Here is a 16,053-nt window from a genome sequence, read left to right as displayed (position 1 = left end):
CTAGGTACCAGCACAATTTTCTGCTTCACATATCAGGGAAATTGTTCATTTCAAGAGCAAAGCAGCGCACCATAGCCATGGATTCCCTGCTAACAGAACACACCCTGCAAATAACAGACAACAGAGAAGCTGAAGTTCTAGCAAGAGTCTCTGAGCCAGAATTTAGTAAGACAAGTAAAAGCAGGAATTCACAATTGCAGTCAGGTCCCATCAGGTCAGGGGTGAAACTTCTACCTGTCTTGTGTCACCAGTTCATCACACATAAAAGAAAACCCCAACAAGCAAGACTAAAACAAAACAAAGTCATCCTAAGTCTGCCACTAGAAATCCCTGTGTGGACCTTTTCAGACATGTGCTACAGGATATTAGAGTCATGTCTGCAAAAGAGAATGCTTGGCCTGGAAACAAGTGTGTTTTTCAAACCTTTGCAGACCTCACTTCCAAGTGATGCTGAAAGGGATTCATCATGGTCTGAATTTCCTGCAACCCTTCTGAAATCCAGAAAACGAGCAGCTTCACTAGAACATCATCCCTCTGCAGGCAGATGTCTGAACACTAGTGTGTATTTTATAGCCTTATCAACATATCTTAAGTGCATTTGTATTTCTACTCTGCCAGAAGTGACCACAAACCCAATACCTGATAATTAAGCTCTCCCCTTAGTTTTCCAAATCAACAGTAAGATCAATACTATTTCGGGTCACATTTACAGCATCTTAAGAACTGCTTTCACAATAAGTGAAATTCTTTTTGATCCATAATGTACAACACAATGAATTCCATTCCAGATCTGAACTCCTACTTTAGTTTAAGGACCCTCTGTGAAGACCCAGATACTGCACCCTTTTCCAGGCTCTCCCCAACTCCCAACTGAGAACACCTGGAGTACACCATCCTGCTTCAAAAGGAAACCTGCAGTAATGCCTTTTGATTTGTATAAAGCATATCCACTGCTCCACATGCCAGATCTGCTCAGCCTCTCAGTTATTTGCAGGCAGATGAACCAGATGCACTGGGTAAGTCAGAATGCATCAGACCTACAGAATGCCACTACTGCAGTCAAACTTTGTTGCTCAAATAAATCCAAGTTAACTGAATCTGCTGTGTACATCACAGGATGTCAGGGGTTGGAAGGGACCCAAAGAGATCATCGAGTCCTACACTCTGCCAGAGCAGGACCATACAATCTAGCTCAGATCACACAGGAACACATCCAGACAGGCCTTGAAAGGCTCCAGAGAAGGAGACTCCACAACCTCTCTGGGGAGCCTGTGCCAGTGCTTTGGGACCCTTACAGTAAAGAAGTTCCATCTTGTGTTGAGGTAGAACCTCCTGTGCTGCAGCTTCCATCCATTGCTCCTTGTCCTATCCCTTGTGTTTATGTGGGACCTCCTGTGTTGCAGCTTATATCCATTTCTCCTTGTCCTATCACAGGGAGCAAGTGAGCAGAGCCTGTCATCCCCCCCACCCCGCACCCCTCCTGGCCAGCCCTCAGATACTTATAAACATTTATCAGATCCACTCTCAGTCTCAGACTGAAGAGCCCCAGGTCCCTCAGCGTCTCCTCAACAGGCAGTGCTCCAGTCCCCTCATCATCCTCATAGTCCTCTGCTGGACCTTCTCCAGCAGATCCCTGTCCCTCTTAAACTGGGGAGCCCAAAACTGAACACAGTACTCAAGATGAGGTCTCGTCATGAGGTCTCACATGCTGATCATTTCCACAGATGAAACACTTGCACCTATCTGATGGCCATTTTTCTTTTGAATTTCCAGCTTCCCAGCAGCCAGTGAGAGTGACTGCTATATATAGCTATGATCTCAGTCAAGTTGCTGGTTACACCAAAATCTTAGCCAAATTCTGCACTGGAACAGGCTGCCCAGGGAGGTGGTGGAAGCCTCATCTCTGGAGGTTTATAAGGCCAGGCTGGATGGGGCTTTGAGCAACGTGATCTAATGTGTGCTGCCCTTGCCCATGGCAGAGGGGTTGGAGCTAGATCACAGAACCATAGAATCAACCAGTTTGGAAGAGACCTCCAAGATCATCCAGTCCAACCTAGCACCCAGCCCTAGCCAGTCAACTAGACCATGGTACTAAATGCCTCAGCCAGGCTTTTCTTGAACACCTCCAGGGATGGTGACTCCACCACCCCCCTGGGCAGCCCATTCCAACGCCAATCACTCTCTCTGTGAAGAACTTCCTCCTAACATCCAGCCTATACTTCCCCCAGCACAGTTTGAGACCCCTTCCAGCCCTGACAATTCTGATTCTACAATTTTCTATTCTCTGGATTTAAAACTAAAACAACAACAACAAAAGAAGGATGTAGCACGTTAAATGTGGGTATAGGTTGGCCATCAGGCAATGAAAATATGGAATTAGAACCACTGCTTCTTGCTCAAAACACTGTATGTAATTTTTTGAGGAACAACAACCATTTTGCTGCAAGCAAAGTTTGCCAACTATGTTTACATGATGTTTACCATACTGCTCTTAGCTGGCAGTTGCTGCATTGATGAAGTAACCTTGCTCAGCTTTTCCTATTGCTGAGATTTTGCTTTGCATTAAGCACAAAATGTCACAGTTTCCAAACGTGACATGACAACCTAGACCATTTCACTGTAAATACAAAGGTGGCCTTTGAAAATAATTATAGAGGAACACACACACAAAGAAAGAGAGGAGCAAACAAAAAAAAAACCCAACACTTAAAATATCCCTATGAATAATGAAAAGATCCTGTATTTCACATCAGGAATAAGAACCTTCTGTTTCCATTGAAAGCAGTGACACCACTGCCATTACCATCAATGGGAGCAGAGTTCTTTGTTTTAAAGTGCCAGCAGGCATCCAGCCTGTTTGTTGGAGACTGCAATGCACTTCCCTTCTAAGTACGTGGCCACAGCTAATCTCTGATACACATCCAAGTTTCCTGATACCCTTTCATAATAATTGGGCACCCAAAGAGCTGGTATTCATCACACTGATAGCAATTAGAGCACAGTGATTTCCTAAGTAAAAAAAAAAAACCAACCCTCCCAATTATTTGGATCAAATTCTAAAAATAAGACATGTTCCTCATTACAACTTTGACCTTTTCCTTTTATGTTTTTCCATTGCCTCCCATCACAGTTACAGTTTTGACTGGAGAAATTACTTTTGCATTATGTTATCAAGCTTTCTTAGGTAATTTTTTAACATTATTGTTAAGAGCAGCAGCAAAAACAACCCCAGGTTCACCCTATCATTCTGTTTGGGGATAACATTTATTTTCCTGCACCTGGGTTGGGGCAATTCCAAGCACCGATATAGGCTGGGCAGTGACTGGCTTGAGAGCAGCCCTGGATAGAGGGACCTGGGGTTGCTGGTGGATGAGAAGCTCAACATGAGCCAGCAGTGTGCGCTTGCAGCCCAGGGAGCCAAGCAGATCCCAGAGTGTATCAAGAGATGTGTGGGTAGCAGGGCGAGGGAAGTGAACCTCCCCCTCTATCCTGCACTGGAGAGACCCCACCTGGAGTACTGCACCCAGTTCTGGAGCCTCTATTACAAGACATGCTGCAGCCTGTCCAGAGAAGGGCCACAAGGATGATCAGAGGGCTGGACCTGCTCTCCTATGAGGACAGACTGAGAGTTGAGGCTGTTCAGTCTGGAGAACAGAAGGCTTCAAGCAGACCTTACTGTGGCCTTACAGTATCTGATCATCTAGTTTCAACTCTCCTGCCATGGGCAGGGACACTTCACACTGCATCAGGCTGTCCAGAGCCTCATCCAGACTAGCCTTAAACACCTCCAGGGATGAGGCTTCCACCACTTCCCTGGGCAACCTGTTCCAGGGTCTCACCACTCTCATGCTGATGAACTTCTACCTAACAGCCACTCTGAATCTATCCACTTCTAGCTTTGTTCCATTCCCCCCAGTCCTATCACTACCTCGCATCCTCAGAAGTCCATCCCCAGCTGTCCTGTAGGCCCCCTTAAGATACTGAAAGGCCACAATAAAGTCACCTCAGAGCCTTCTCCTCTCCAGACTGAACACCCCTAACTCCTTCAGTCTCTCCTCATAGCAGAGCAGCTCCAGCCCTCTGATAATCCTTGTGGCCCTTCTCTGGACACCTTCCAGCTCATCCATAGCCCTCTTGTAACAGGGGCTCCAGAACTGGACACAGTCCTCCAGGTGGGGTCTCATCAGTGCACAGTAGAGTGGGAGGATCACTTCCCTTGCCCCACTGCCCACACTTCTCTGGATGCAGCCCAGGATGCCTTATCAGTGGCATCTTGCAATGATGTCTCTCTTCCTACATTCCACCTCTTCCACACACCCCTGTACTACTGCAAGGAGAAACAAAATCTATCTTGGTTTACGTGCAAGAGAGAGCAGGCTGCATGTTGTGATAAAGATGAGTTAACAGCAGATTTTGCAGCTCAAAGTAGAAGACAACTCTCCAGGATGTAAATATGGTACGGAGAGAGTTCAGTACCTTGTACATTTACCATGTACTAACCTGCTCTTCCTTAAAGAAGCTTTTCTATGAACCTGCCTCCTTTAGGCTTCCTTACACTATTTGCCTCTGTAAACAGTTTTTCTGTATGCCTCATCTCCTCCCTCCTTCCCTCCAAACAGAAAGACAGGAGCAAAAAACAAAACACAGATGTACAGAACCAAGGTTCCTGTGAAACAGTATCTTCCTCAGAAAAGGTTTCCTGCTGCTTCTCCATCATCACGTCTGTCATCATCTCCCTCATCTACTTGGTTCACTGCAAGGTTGTCAGGAATGGCACTAATAAGATTATGCTCTAATTCCCAGGGCCACACTCATAAACCAGAACATTTTTGACACTAATCACTTTCTTTGGGAAAAACACCACTTAGCAGCTGAGAGGAGGGATAGCTGGGTGCTTTAGAAATCAACTGAAAATATTTGAGGGTTAATAATTCTCTGGTTTACTGAAGGTCTCTTTTTATGAATCACCTCAAGATGCAATGATATCCTGCAAACAACTCAGTGCTGGATTTACCTTTCCAGATGAACATACGCAAAGAAAGGTTACTCAAAAACTGAACAAGAATTAGTGCTCAGCTCTTCCAGACCATGTGTCCAGCACACAGCAATCTGAATGCTTTTGGGAGTACTTCTTTACTTCAAAGGCAGAAAAGTTACTTAGCTACCAAGCATTCCCAGATTCACAAAGTATCTTGCAATGCATCGAGCTGGGTGAATGCAATGACTCTTTTTTCTTAGAACATGACAAGGGAAAAAAACACTTGTAAATATTTTATCTTCTTCATTTTGACAATCTTCAGGATTGCCAAGCATGATTCATGTATTTGTAGTCTGGACAAAAGAAAAGAAACCTCTCTTCTCAACTTCATAATAAGGTCACCTCAGAGCCTCCTCTTCTCCAGACTGAGCAGCCTCAACTCTTTCAGTCTGTCCTCATAGGAGAGCTGCTCCAGCCCTCTGATCAACCCAGTGGCCCTTCTCTGGACATGCCCCTGCATGTCCACATCCTTCTTGTAATGGGGGCTCCAGAACTGGATGCAGTACTCCAGGTGGAGTCTCACCAGAGCAGAGGGGGAGAATCACCTCCCTCAACCTGCTGGCTACACTTCTGATGCAGCCCAGGATCTGGTTGGCCCTCTGGGCTGCAAGTACACACTGCTTAAAGGAAGAAACTGAAGAAAGATCACAAAATGATGGAGTCACCAACCAAAAAATCCATTTCCAGGTGTTTTTAAACCAGCACTCGTCGGGCTTACATTCAAGTGCCATGAGCCAGCAGTGTGCCCAGGTGGCCAAGAGAGCCAGTGGCATCCTGGCCTGCATCAGCAATGGTGTGGTCAGCAGCAGCAGGGAGGTCATTCTGCCCCTGTACTCTGCACTGGTTAGACCACACCTTGAGTACTGTGTTCAGTTCTGGGCCCCCCAGTTTAAAAGGGACATTGAGATGCTTGAGCGTGTCCAGAGAAGGGCGACAAGGCTGGGGAGAGGCCTTGAGCACAGCCCTATGAGGAGAGGCTGAGGGAGCTGGGATTGGTTAGCCTGGAGAAGAGGAGGCTCAGGGGGGACCTTATTGCTGTCTACAACTACCTGAGGGGTGGTTGTGGCCAGGAGGAGGTTGCTCTCTTCTCTCAGGTGGCCAGCACCAGAATGAGAGGACACAGCCTCAGGCTGCACCAGGGGAGATTTAGGCTGGAGGTGAGGAGAAAGTTCTTCACTGAGAGAGTCATTGGACACTGGAATGGGCTGCCCGGGGAGGTGGTGGAGTCGCTGTCCCTGGGGCTGTTCAAGGCAGGATTGGACGTGGCACTTGGTGCCATGGTCTGGCCTTGAGCTCTGTGGTAAAGGGTTGGACTTGATGATCTGTGAGGTGTCTTCCAACCTTGGTGATACTGTGATACTGTGACTCTGCATATACACCACAGAGACCAGCACTGACCAACCACATAACCAACAGGAGAGCCACCCTACCATACCAACAAGCCAACAGCGCAGCCTGCAATGGAGTTCCTATGGCTAAAACGACAGCAGGGCCATAGCTGAGTAAGCAAGACTGTGAATACAAAAGGTTGGGTTTTGAATGCAACAGTTCCATAGTGAAATCCTGAAAGCTTTTATAAATGGCATGTCCTGCCGCTCTGATTACAGCGTGTGCTCTGCTAAGGTATCCATGGAAACTTGAGCAAGAGATGTTAAATCTGTTGGATCTGTTTGGCACCAGGGAACGGGTCTAGTTGCCAATCAGCCTAGCATAACCACAGGTATTTTAAGCGTGGAGAAAGCATCAATGGTCCTCAGACGATGATGAAATCCACAGGACCGAACTGCCAAAGGAATTCATTCCCCAAACAATGGCAAGGAGGTGGTAAGGTTGGACTAAAGAAATTATGATTTTAATATTGTTATTACCTCTTAATAGAGTAAGAACAGCTCAATTGTTGTAAAAAGGCTATAGACACCCAAATACTCTACAGACCACACGGGAAAGAGGGAAAAAGAAAGCGAGGACACAAATACACAGATCCTCGGGAGGAAAGGCTGTGTGGGACTGGTGGACAAGGAGTGCTTAGGAACGTAAAATCTTTTGAAAGCAGTGGCTTCAACGCTAGACAGTAGTCCTCAGCTGCTCTGAGGACATCAGATGTATTGAAAAATGGAGAAATTGAAGCAGTATTCTCAGATTATTGCCTGTAGGAGAAGGAAGAGACATAAAGAATAATCTACCTCTGCCGCCTTCTCCCAGGAAACTAATGCAGGCTGGGCAGGCTCCTGCAATAGAGACAGTTTTTCTTCAGAGAGAGTAAAGTGAAGAAACTCCCTCAGATGACATGGAATTGCTATTACAAATACCACTCACATACACACTTCTTTCTGTGCTACAACTGATAACAATTACTAGAAATCTCTCTCAGTATTCCTTAGAAACTGCCTCTGCAGAGCACAGTATGAGAGTGTTGACTCAGGCACTGAAGAACTACTAACAGAAGAAACAGCTCTAAGAAAAATCCCCTCGAGGTCTCCTCTTGTTGTAAATTAAGATGCCTTTAGAAGTGAGCCATGTGCCCAGAGCCCTGTAAATCAATCAAGCACCAAATGATTCCTGCACACGAGCGGACCACAGCAGCACCGATGACTGGGCAGACCGAGGCAGCTCATAAAGCTGCTCTCTGATGTCCTTGACACACCCTGGCGCAGTCCTGAGTAAGGATATATAGTCAAGCCCTCAGACAAGAGCAAAGGCTTTGTAGTTTGAACACTGGCCTCCCTATTCTGAGTATTTCAATTTATTTACTTGCTTACTTTATCATTACTGACTGCATTTTCCTTTTCATTTACATGAAAACCTCTCTCAAATCTCTAAGACAGACTTTGAAGGGATTTCCTGGTTCAATACCAATAACTTGCACAGTTCACCACTCCCATCCTAATTTTAAAACTCTGTCAAGTCACAGCTTTAAGAGTAGTTGTGGCAAAATTCAAAACTTGCATCTGCTTATATTAAATGTGTACCATTATCACAGTATCAGTCAGGGTTGGAGGGGACCACAAGGATCATCTAGTTCCAACTCCCTTGCCATGGGCAGGGACACTTCACACTACATCAGGCTGTCTAGAGCCTCATCCAGCCTGGCCTTAAACACCTCCAGGGATGAGGCTTCCACCACTTCCCTGGGCAACCTGTTCCAGGGTCTCACCACTCTCATGCTGAAGAACTTCCTCCTAACATCCACTCTAAATCTACCCGTGTCTAGCTTTGTTCCATTCCCCCCAGTCCTATCACTACCTCACATCCTCAGAAGTCCATCCCCAGCTTTCTCGTAGACCCCCCTTAAGATACTGAAAGGCCACAATAAGGTCACCTCAGAGCCTTCTCCTCTCCTGACAGAACAGCCCCAACTCCCTCAGGCTCTCCTCATAGCAGAGCAGCTCCAGCCCTCTCATCATCCTTGCGGCCCTTTTCTGGACACCTTCCAGCACATCCATATCCCTCTTGTAACAAGGGCTTCTCATCCACCAGCACCCCTAAGTCTCTCAGGGGTGCTCTCCAGCCAGTCACTGCCCAGCCTATACTGGTGTTTCTTAACAGCACAGCAAATAGGCCATAGTTGAGGTATCCTGAATAATAGAAGCACTGAATGTTCATAAGACCAAAAAACGTGCCTGGTCACTGCTGTCTACAACTACCTGAGGGGTGGTTGTGGCCAGGAGGAGGTTGCTCTCTTCTCTCAGGTGGCCAGCGCCAGAACAAGAGGACACAGCCTCAGGCTGCGCCAGGGGAGATTTAGGCTGGAGGTGAGGAGAAAGTTCTTCACTGAGAGAGTCATTGGACACTGGAATGGGCTGCCCGGGGAGGTGGTGGAGTCGCCGTCCCTGGGGCAGTTCAAGGCAAGGTTGGACGTGGCACTTGGTGCCATGGTCTAGCCTTGAGCTCTGTGGTAAAGGGTTGGACTTGATGATCTGTGAGGTGTCTTCCAACCCTGATGATACTGTGATACTGTGAAGAGAGCCACTCTCAGTTTAGTGACCCAGGAGTCAAGACACTTGTCACAGTGAAGAAGATAAAAGTCCGCAGGTATGTCACAGGCCTTTCAGATCACTGAGGCTCATACTTGGCAGCAGCATTTCCTCAGTGCAACACCAACATCTGTGACCTTACATCACCAAACAGCTGCACACACTTCAGTAAAACATCTGTGAAGCAAACCAACATTTATAATCATCAACGATGGACTTCAGAGCTCGTTCCTGGAACAGATTCCAAGTCCTCCTGCTACCTCTTCTCTCTATCACCACCGCAGAAATACAGCTGAACAAGCCTGCACCGCAGTGATCTAACCTGGATTTCAATCCATTTCTGTTCTCAGCTAGAAATGCTGTTTAATAGAAAAGAGGCAAGTGCCATACAGAAGCTGAATCAGTAAGCAACTGATGTAATTTATGGATACTCTAAAGCTTTCATTAAGCTGCATATGGAAAATGTCCACAATTACTTCAAAAAAAAGAAGAAGGAATAAACCCAAACTCCCACAAAAGGTCATGTTGCTTCATACCTAATCAAGGTCATGACTGGTTTGGTTCTCCTCCTCAGAAGCAGCATGATTTGAGTACATTGGGGTTTTTTTTAATTCTTTTACCTTTTCCCTTATTCCTGCTTACTGAGAGCCAGCAGAGCTACTTTAAATACCCAAGCAAGCAAAAGTGTTCCTTCACAATACCTACAGACTACCACAGCCACAGAGAGAAGCTTCTACAACAATAAATGTTGTGTTCTTTGAAGCCAAACACTTGTGAAATCCCATCTGACACATCATCTAAAGGTAGAAGCAATTCAGATACAGAAAATGGAGGCACTGGGATCCTTTGGTGGTGGTTGTTGTTGTTATACAATAAGAAAAACGTATTGTTAAGATTTTTTTTTTCTTTAGGAAATGGAATTTTTTTTCAGTGCAATGATAGTTAGAATAAGTGAAATCATAGCAAAAAGGGAACTAAACACCCAAAATAATTTAGATGAAAAAAGAACTGAAAAAAAATTAAAATATTTGCCCAAATCTGTAAATTTAGACAAAAAAAAAAAAAAAAAAAAATCCAGACTTAACTGTTACAGCAGATATGAAGCCTTGAATACTTCAACAGCATTCCCATCTAAGTGGGAGAAGTTGGCCACGGCAGGTCATGTCAACTCAACATTTAAAAAAGAAATCATTTGGCAGAAAAGAGCATGAGATGAGACACCAGTCAACTCACATCTAACCTCAACTGTCAGTGACACAGTCAGAAAGTGAAATACATCCAAAATCTTGACATTTCCATGCAGGACTCGGGTCCTTTGCAGCTGAGACAGCATTTTGGTCCATCCGCACAGAACTGGCTGCTGTAAGTTCAGCTAACATCCAAGGCTGCAGGTATTTGAAAGACATCCAAATCACTCCCTCTAGACTAGGTTAAAGCCTCCATGCAAGCACTGGCTACATCAGCCTCTGGACAGACCAGACCTCCTGGGACCTCACTACAGCAGGCTGAAGCTGTGGGGAAACTTTGCAGGTACTGAGCAGAGCAGCTCTGTTGAACACCAACTGCTGTCCCAGTGGGAATGAACTGAATATCCAAACTGAAAGCTCAGAGGGTGACAGTTCTTGTCGGCTGAATCAGCATCACCCAGTTATGAGCCAATGACCTTAAAAATGCCTAAAGTCAGTATAATTAGAAGCTTTACAAGCAGCAGCTCCTGGATATGAACCACTGCATCCAGGCTCATACTAACCAAGCTGCAAGATGCCGCAGTGCTGTGTTAACTGAAGCTATGAAAGTGACTGGCAGGCACTGCACAAAGCTTGGCTATTTTACACATAGACAATTCTTCTATGCATTGCACTATGCTGCAAGAAGTGACTGCAGCTTCACTACATCACTTTTTAACCCCAAAGCCTCTTTTTCAACTGTCATCTTCAGTGTTTCAGTGCATGTAAAGAACACAAAGATTTCTGGCATAACAAATCATTGCTTTGCTACACAGTCCTCCGTCTTTCAGCAAAATCTCTCCTGCACGGGCTCTTCCTAGGTCACCAGTTATTTAATTTCAGTATTGTGTTGCACTAACCTTGCAACCTTGCAGAAAACAAAACACGATATTCTGTCACCTAGAAGACAAATGAACCTGTCAGTCTCTTCTTTCCTTTTGTCAGCTGCATGCTAGAAAATTGTTACAGGTTGCTTCAACCCAAAGAGGCTCTAGAGATTTATTCAGGAAGCACTGAGAGAACATTTGGATTGGGAGGAGGGAGGGAACCCAGTAGAGGAGATCATGTTTAAGATCCAACTAGTTTCTAAGTATTGTTTTCTGGGTTGTTGTTGGTTGTTGGGTTTTTTTTAATGGCTACTTCATGACTCTTTAATTCCACTTTTACTGTTGAGCTGTTTTATTAAAAATCTCTCTCAAATCCCACTATGACCTGTCCAAAAATCAACCTTTTCGGTTTCCTCGTACAATATACCTTAGGCTCACCACTGCAACTTCCTCAAATCTTTGCAGCATGCAGTGAGGACGAACGGACAGAGAGATCGAATTAAATCAGGCTGACTCTGCATTTCCCTTGGGGTTTATTCACCCATATCATTTGTATCCTAGGAACCCTCTTCCCTCCCCCAGTTACTTCCCACACAAGGAGAGACCACCCCTGTCCTGCAAAAGCGATGTTATTTATATCAGGCACAGTGCAATCACAAACGGACCAAACCCACAGCATCCTTGGTTTAGACAAAACACGATTCAGCTCTCGGCTCCTAGCAAGTTTGCAAAGCCGCAGATCCGCGGAGCCGTTAACGTGGTAAAACAGAACCACTTGGGGTTTATCCGACCCTTGCACCTCGTCGGGAACTCTCTGGTCCCCGAGGCTGTGCCAGGATGCTCAGGCTCTCATCCCAGGCAGTGCTGTCTCTCTCAAGTCTTTCTTTTTCAGTGCACCAAGCTACTCGCTAAAAAAAAAAAAAAAGGTGTCTTTCTTTATTCCAGCCCCTGATTGTTAGTCTAAGCCCTCCCCCCTTTCTTCCGGGCCGTTGCTGGGACCGCGGAACCCGGACCCGGGGGGAGGATGGAACCACAAAGCCCTCCAGCCGGGAGGGATGCTGCGCTGGGGCCGCGCCCGCCCCGGCCACTCCGCCGCATTGTTTTTTCACCTGGACGCCCCCTCGCTCTGCTGCATCGGCTGCCCCCAGGGACGCGATGAGCCGCGGCAGCTTCGCAGCGGGCGGGGGGCTCCGCGGGACTCAGCTCCGCTCCGCGCTCCCCTCCAGCCCAAATCACCGCAGCCGTCCCTACCCGCGGGGACACCTCGCACCCTGCCGGGGAAGCGGCGAGAGCCGGCAGCCCTAGTTGCGCAGACAGAGCCGGGGCGGCGGGGCCGGCCCAGCCGCCGGGACATTGTCTGCCGCCTTCCCCACCCCCGGACGGGGCTCCGGCTCCGGATCATTTCCCCCGATAAGCCGGGGCCGCGCCGGAGCAGCGTCCGGGCTATGCCGCGCCCGCCGCAGGCAGCGCTCCTGCATTGCGGCGGGGGCCCGGCGGCCGCGGGGCCGCTCCCCCCCTTACCTGCGGCACCGCTCTCCGGCTCCGACATGGTCCCGGCCGCCCGCCGACACTGCTCCGCGGCTCCCGCTCACTGCACACCTCGAGGCATGGGCCGGCGCCCAAGCTGCGCTGCCCACCCCGGGGAGGCCACTCCGCTCCTTCCTCCGGTCCCCACCCCGCTGCGCCTTCCTGCAGACGGAGCGGAGCGGCACGGGGGAAGCCTCGGCTGACCCGGCGCTCACAGGCTTCCCGCGCCGGCTGCGGGGCTGCGCGGCCCCTCCCCGCCTGCTCCCCGCAGCCGCACAAGGGACCCGGGGCTGCGGCTGCCGCTCGGAGGCGGTGGGGCGCTGGGCGGGGGGAGAGCTCCGAGGGGCAGCCCAGTCCAGATAAGCCAGCCCCAGATGCGGATTTCACGGCTTCTGAAGCAGAAAAAGCCTCCCGGTGACAGCTATGAAAAGAGCACCCGGTCCGCGGCCGAAAGTGACATCCTGTCTCGGCCCTGGGAGCTGGGAAAAGGGTGCTGAGTGCTGCTGGGACAGAGCTATCGTGGTTGAAGAGGTGGTCCTTTGCCTTCGGGTTGCCAAGGGTGTGTCTGTATAGCTAAGCTGAACGGGCCGAAATCCTTAAGGCATCCCCCTAAATTATGCATTTCAGAATAACTTTTACAGCATTGGATTAATTTGAATTTGGAATGAACTCTCCCATGTAGTTCTGCAGTGCCACCAGGGCCAGAATCTTGTGATTTCCAGCTAATTAGCTGGTCTCCAGGACCTGGGAGAGAGACACCCCTATTGTTACTTGATCCGTGTGTTAGTCTTAAGACTTTTTCCAAACTAAGTAAGAAGCCATTACAAGCCTGTGAATAAAAACAAGGGTGGTATCCTCCCATGAACAGTCCTGGAGCCAGAGGTCTAATTCTACTTTATACCTTCCAGCCTCTGCAGCCATTCCCATTTTTAAATCACTGCCAGCAGTTCACCTGAAACAAACAAGGGCATTAACTCCAAGCCTAGCCTTAGGTCTTTGCTAACTCCTCATCTCTGGAGGTCACTGACATTCACCACAAGGTAAAATCCAGCCGAAGCTTCCTATGAGTCCTCTTACCAAAGCTGGCACTCACAGGAGGGACTGTGAAATCCCTGAGAGCTAGGGAATTTTGAGGCAAAACCCTCCAGACTGCAGGTTCTCACTCAGCACCTATATTTGTTCCCTGATTTGCTCCTGTCAGGACATTAGCACTGTTCCTTGTCTGGTTTATTGCCTCTTAGGACAGAGGGTGTGGCACAGAAGTTAAAATTTAAGCAGCAAACTGCCTCACATCTACACACCTGACTCATCTCGAAAGCCTTCATCCATGCTGTGCACACTAGAAAGACACAGGGATGGTGGAGCAGCAGCTCACTCCACCACTCACATCAGCTGTAAGCATAGATTCTTGTGGGCGCTCTGTGACACTCTGCACTGGTAGGACCCCGTCTTGGGTACTGCCTTCAGTTTCGGGCTCCCCAGTTTAAGATGGACAAGGATCTGCTGGAGAGGGTCCAACGGAGGGCTACGAGGATGATTAAGGAACTGGAGCACTGCCTGATGAGGAGAGACTGAGGGACCTGAGGCTTTTTAGTCTGGAGAAGAGAAGACTGAGAGGGGATCTAATATAAATATATAAGTATCTGAGGGCTGGGAGTGAGGAGGGGAGGACAACAGGCTCTGCTCACTTGCTCCCTGGGATAGGACAAGGAGCAATGGATATAAACTGCAACACAGGAGCTTCCACCTCAACACAAGGGGGAACTTCTTTACTGTAAGGGTCCCAGAGCACTGGAACAGATTCCTCAGAGAGGTTGTGGAGTCTCCTTCTTTGGAGACTTTCAAGGCCAGCCTGGATGTGTTCCTCTGTGACCTGAGCTAGATCACATGGTCCCGCTCTGGCAGAGGGGTTGGGCTCCATGATCTCTTCGGGTCCCTTCCAACCCCTGACATCCTGTGATCCTGTGTGACACAGGGATCACTGACACAGCCAGCCAAGCCTGAGGACAGTGTGCCTTGAGACACCGAGCACTGGGAGGGCTGCTGCTCCCCCTTCTCCCCTCCACTCCCGGGAACAAAGAGGAACATCTGGCCAATAGGCAGCTTTAATTACCTATTTAGAGCCAGGCTGAATATTTATGCTGCCATTAGCAGCCTGGGAAATAAGAAACCAAACAACTCCTAACACTTGGTTTCCTGACAAGAGACTTAAGTAGCAGAAACTTTTGCTTCAGATTAAATGCACTTCAAAAGCAGCTAATGGTAGACTTTACAAATATATTGAGATAATTAACAGAGGCAGAGGGAAAAGAAAAGAAACAAACAAGGAACACATAAACACTTCTCCAAACTGTTTTAGGGGGGGAAATAAGTATTGTGTGCAGGCTAATTTTCCATGATCCCTCAAGCAACAAGACAACATGCATAAAAATAGCATTTGCTGGGTACAGACATCTTGCCGAATGTCAAGGCAGTGACTACATTATTCAATATCAAGCCAGGTTGCCTAAGTTACACACTAAGCTGTAGGTGTTTTGAATAATGCAGAAGGAGAAGATTTGAAGGCATGTGACTGCTAGTTTCAGAAATAAGACCCTTTCCCAGGGAGCTCAGTATCTCCACTTAAAATCTAATGAGAGGAACCAAATAAAAACTGGGGAAAAAAAAATACTTGAAGTACAATTAGATTCTCAATCAGAAATATTAAATGAAGAATAAATGCCCCTTAAAATTTCTCTACCTCAAAATTAAGTACATAGAAAAAATAAATTAAAGGAAAATAAAATCCATCATTCTTTTTCCTTGCCACCTCTCTCCTTTGGAAATGAATAGAAAAGCATATTTCACATGAAACAAAGAGACTTTTTGAGAAGGTCACCCAATCAAATGAGCAGTTCTGGAGCCAGGGAGACTTCAGTTTTGCTACTTATTTGATGGGAAGTCTGTCACTTGTATGGTCATTTCAACAGGTTGTTCAGAATCTGTGGATTTAATGGTTTGCTCTTTTATAAACATAAAGGTAGATCAGTCCACATGTCGTAATTCAAATATAAAAATCCCAGGGATGGATAGGTTTTGGAAAGGATTGAATCACAGAATGGTTTAGGCTGGAAGGGATCTCAAAGGTCATCCAGTTCTAACCCCTCACCATAGACAGGGACACCTCCCACTAGAAGAGGTTGCTCAAGGCCTCATCCAACCTGGCCTTCTCTTCTCCATACTGAAGAGCCCCAACTCTAGTAGCCCATCCTTGTAGCAGAGCTGCTCCAGCCCTCTGAGCATCTTTGTAGCCTCCTCTGGACTCACTTCAGCAGTTCCATGTCTTTCTCGTGTTGAGGGCTCCAGAACTGCACATAGTACTCCAGGTGAGGTCTCAGGAATGCAGAGTAAAGGAGTCTACATTCTCATTATGAACACCCAGGTCAGCTAATTAGCTTGGCCCTTACACAAGATTCAATTAT

At 47.5% G+C, this 16,053-nt stretch overlaps 1 protein-coding gene across 2 annotated transcripts in view; it reads right to left on the bottom strand.

Annotated features, from left to right (window-relative positions):
- The window catches only part of HSPA12A (heat shock protein family A (Hsp70) member 12A), a 76,935-nt gene extending 63,853 nt beyond the window's left edge, over positions 1 to 13,082 (bottom strand). For both annotated transcript variants that reach the window (XM_064144304.1, XM_064144305.1), the window contains exon 1: positions 12,587 to 13,082. In XM_064144304.1, the coding sequence (XP_064000374.1) occupies positions 12,587 to 12,614 (28 nt within the window). In that variant the 5' untranslated portion in view covers positions 12,615 to 13,082. The remainder of the gene's footprint in view (positions 1 to 12,586) is intronic.
- Between the last annotated feature and the right edge of the window lie 2,971 nt (positions 13,083 to 16,053).

This window comes from Pogoniulus pusillus, chromosome 6 (genome assembly GCF_015220805.1).
Source record: "Pogoniulus pusillus isolate bPogPus1 chromosome 6, bPogPus1.pri, whole genome shotgun sequence".
Taxonomy (NCBI): domain Eukaryota; kingdom Metazoa; phylum Chordata; class Aves; order Piciformes; family Lybiidae; genus Pogoniulus; species Pogoniulus pusillus.
This window is presented reverse-complemented; position numbering and strand designations above follow the sequence as displayed.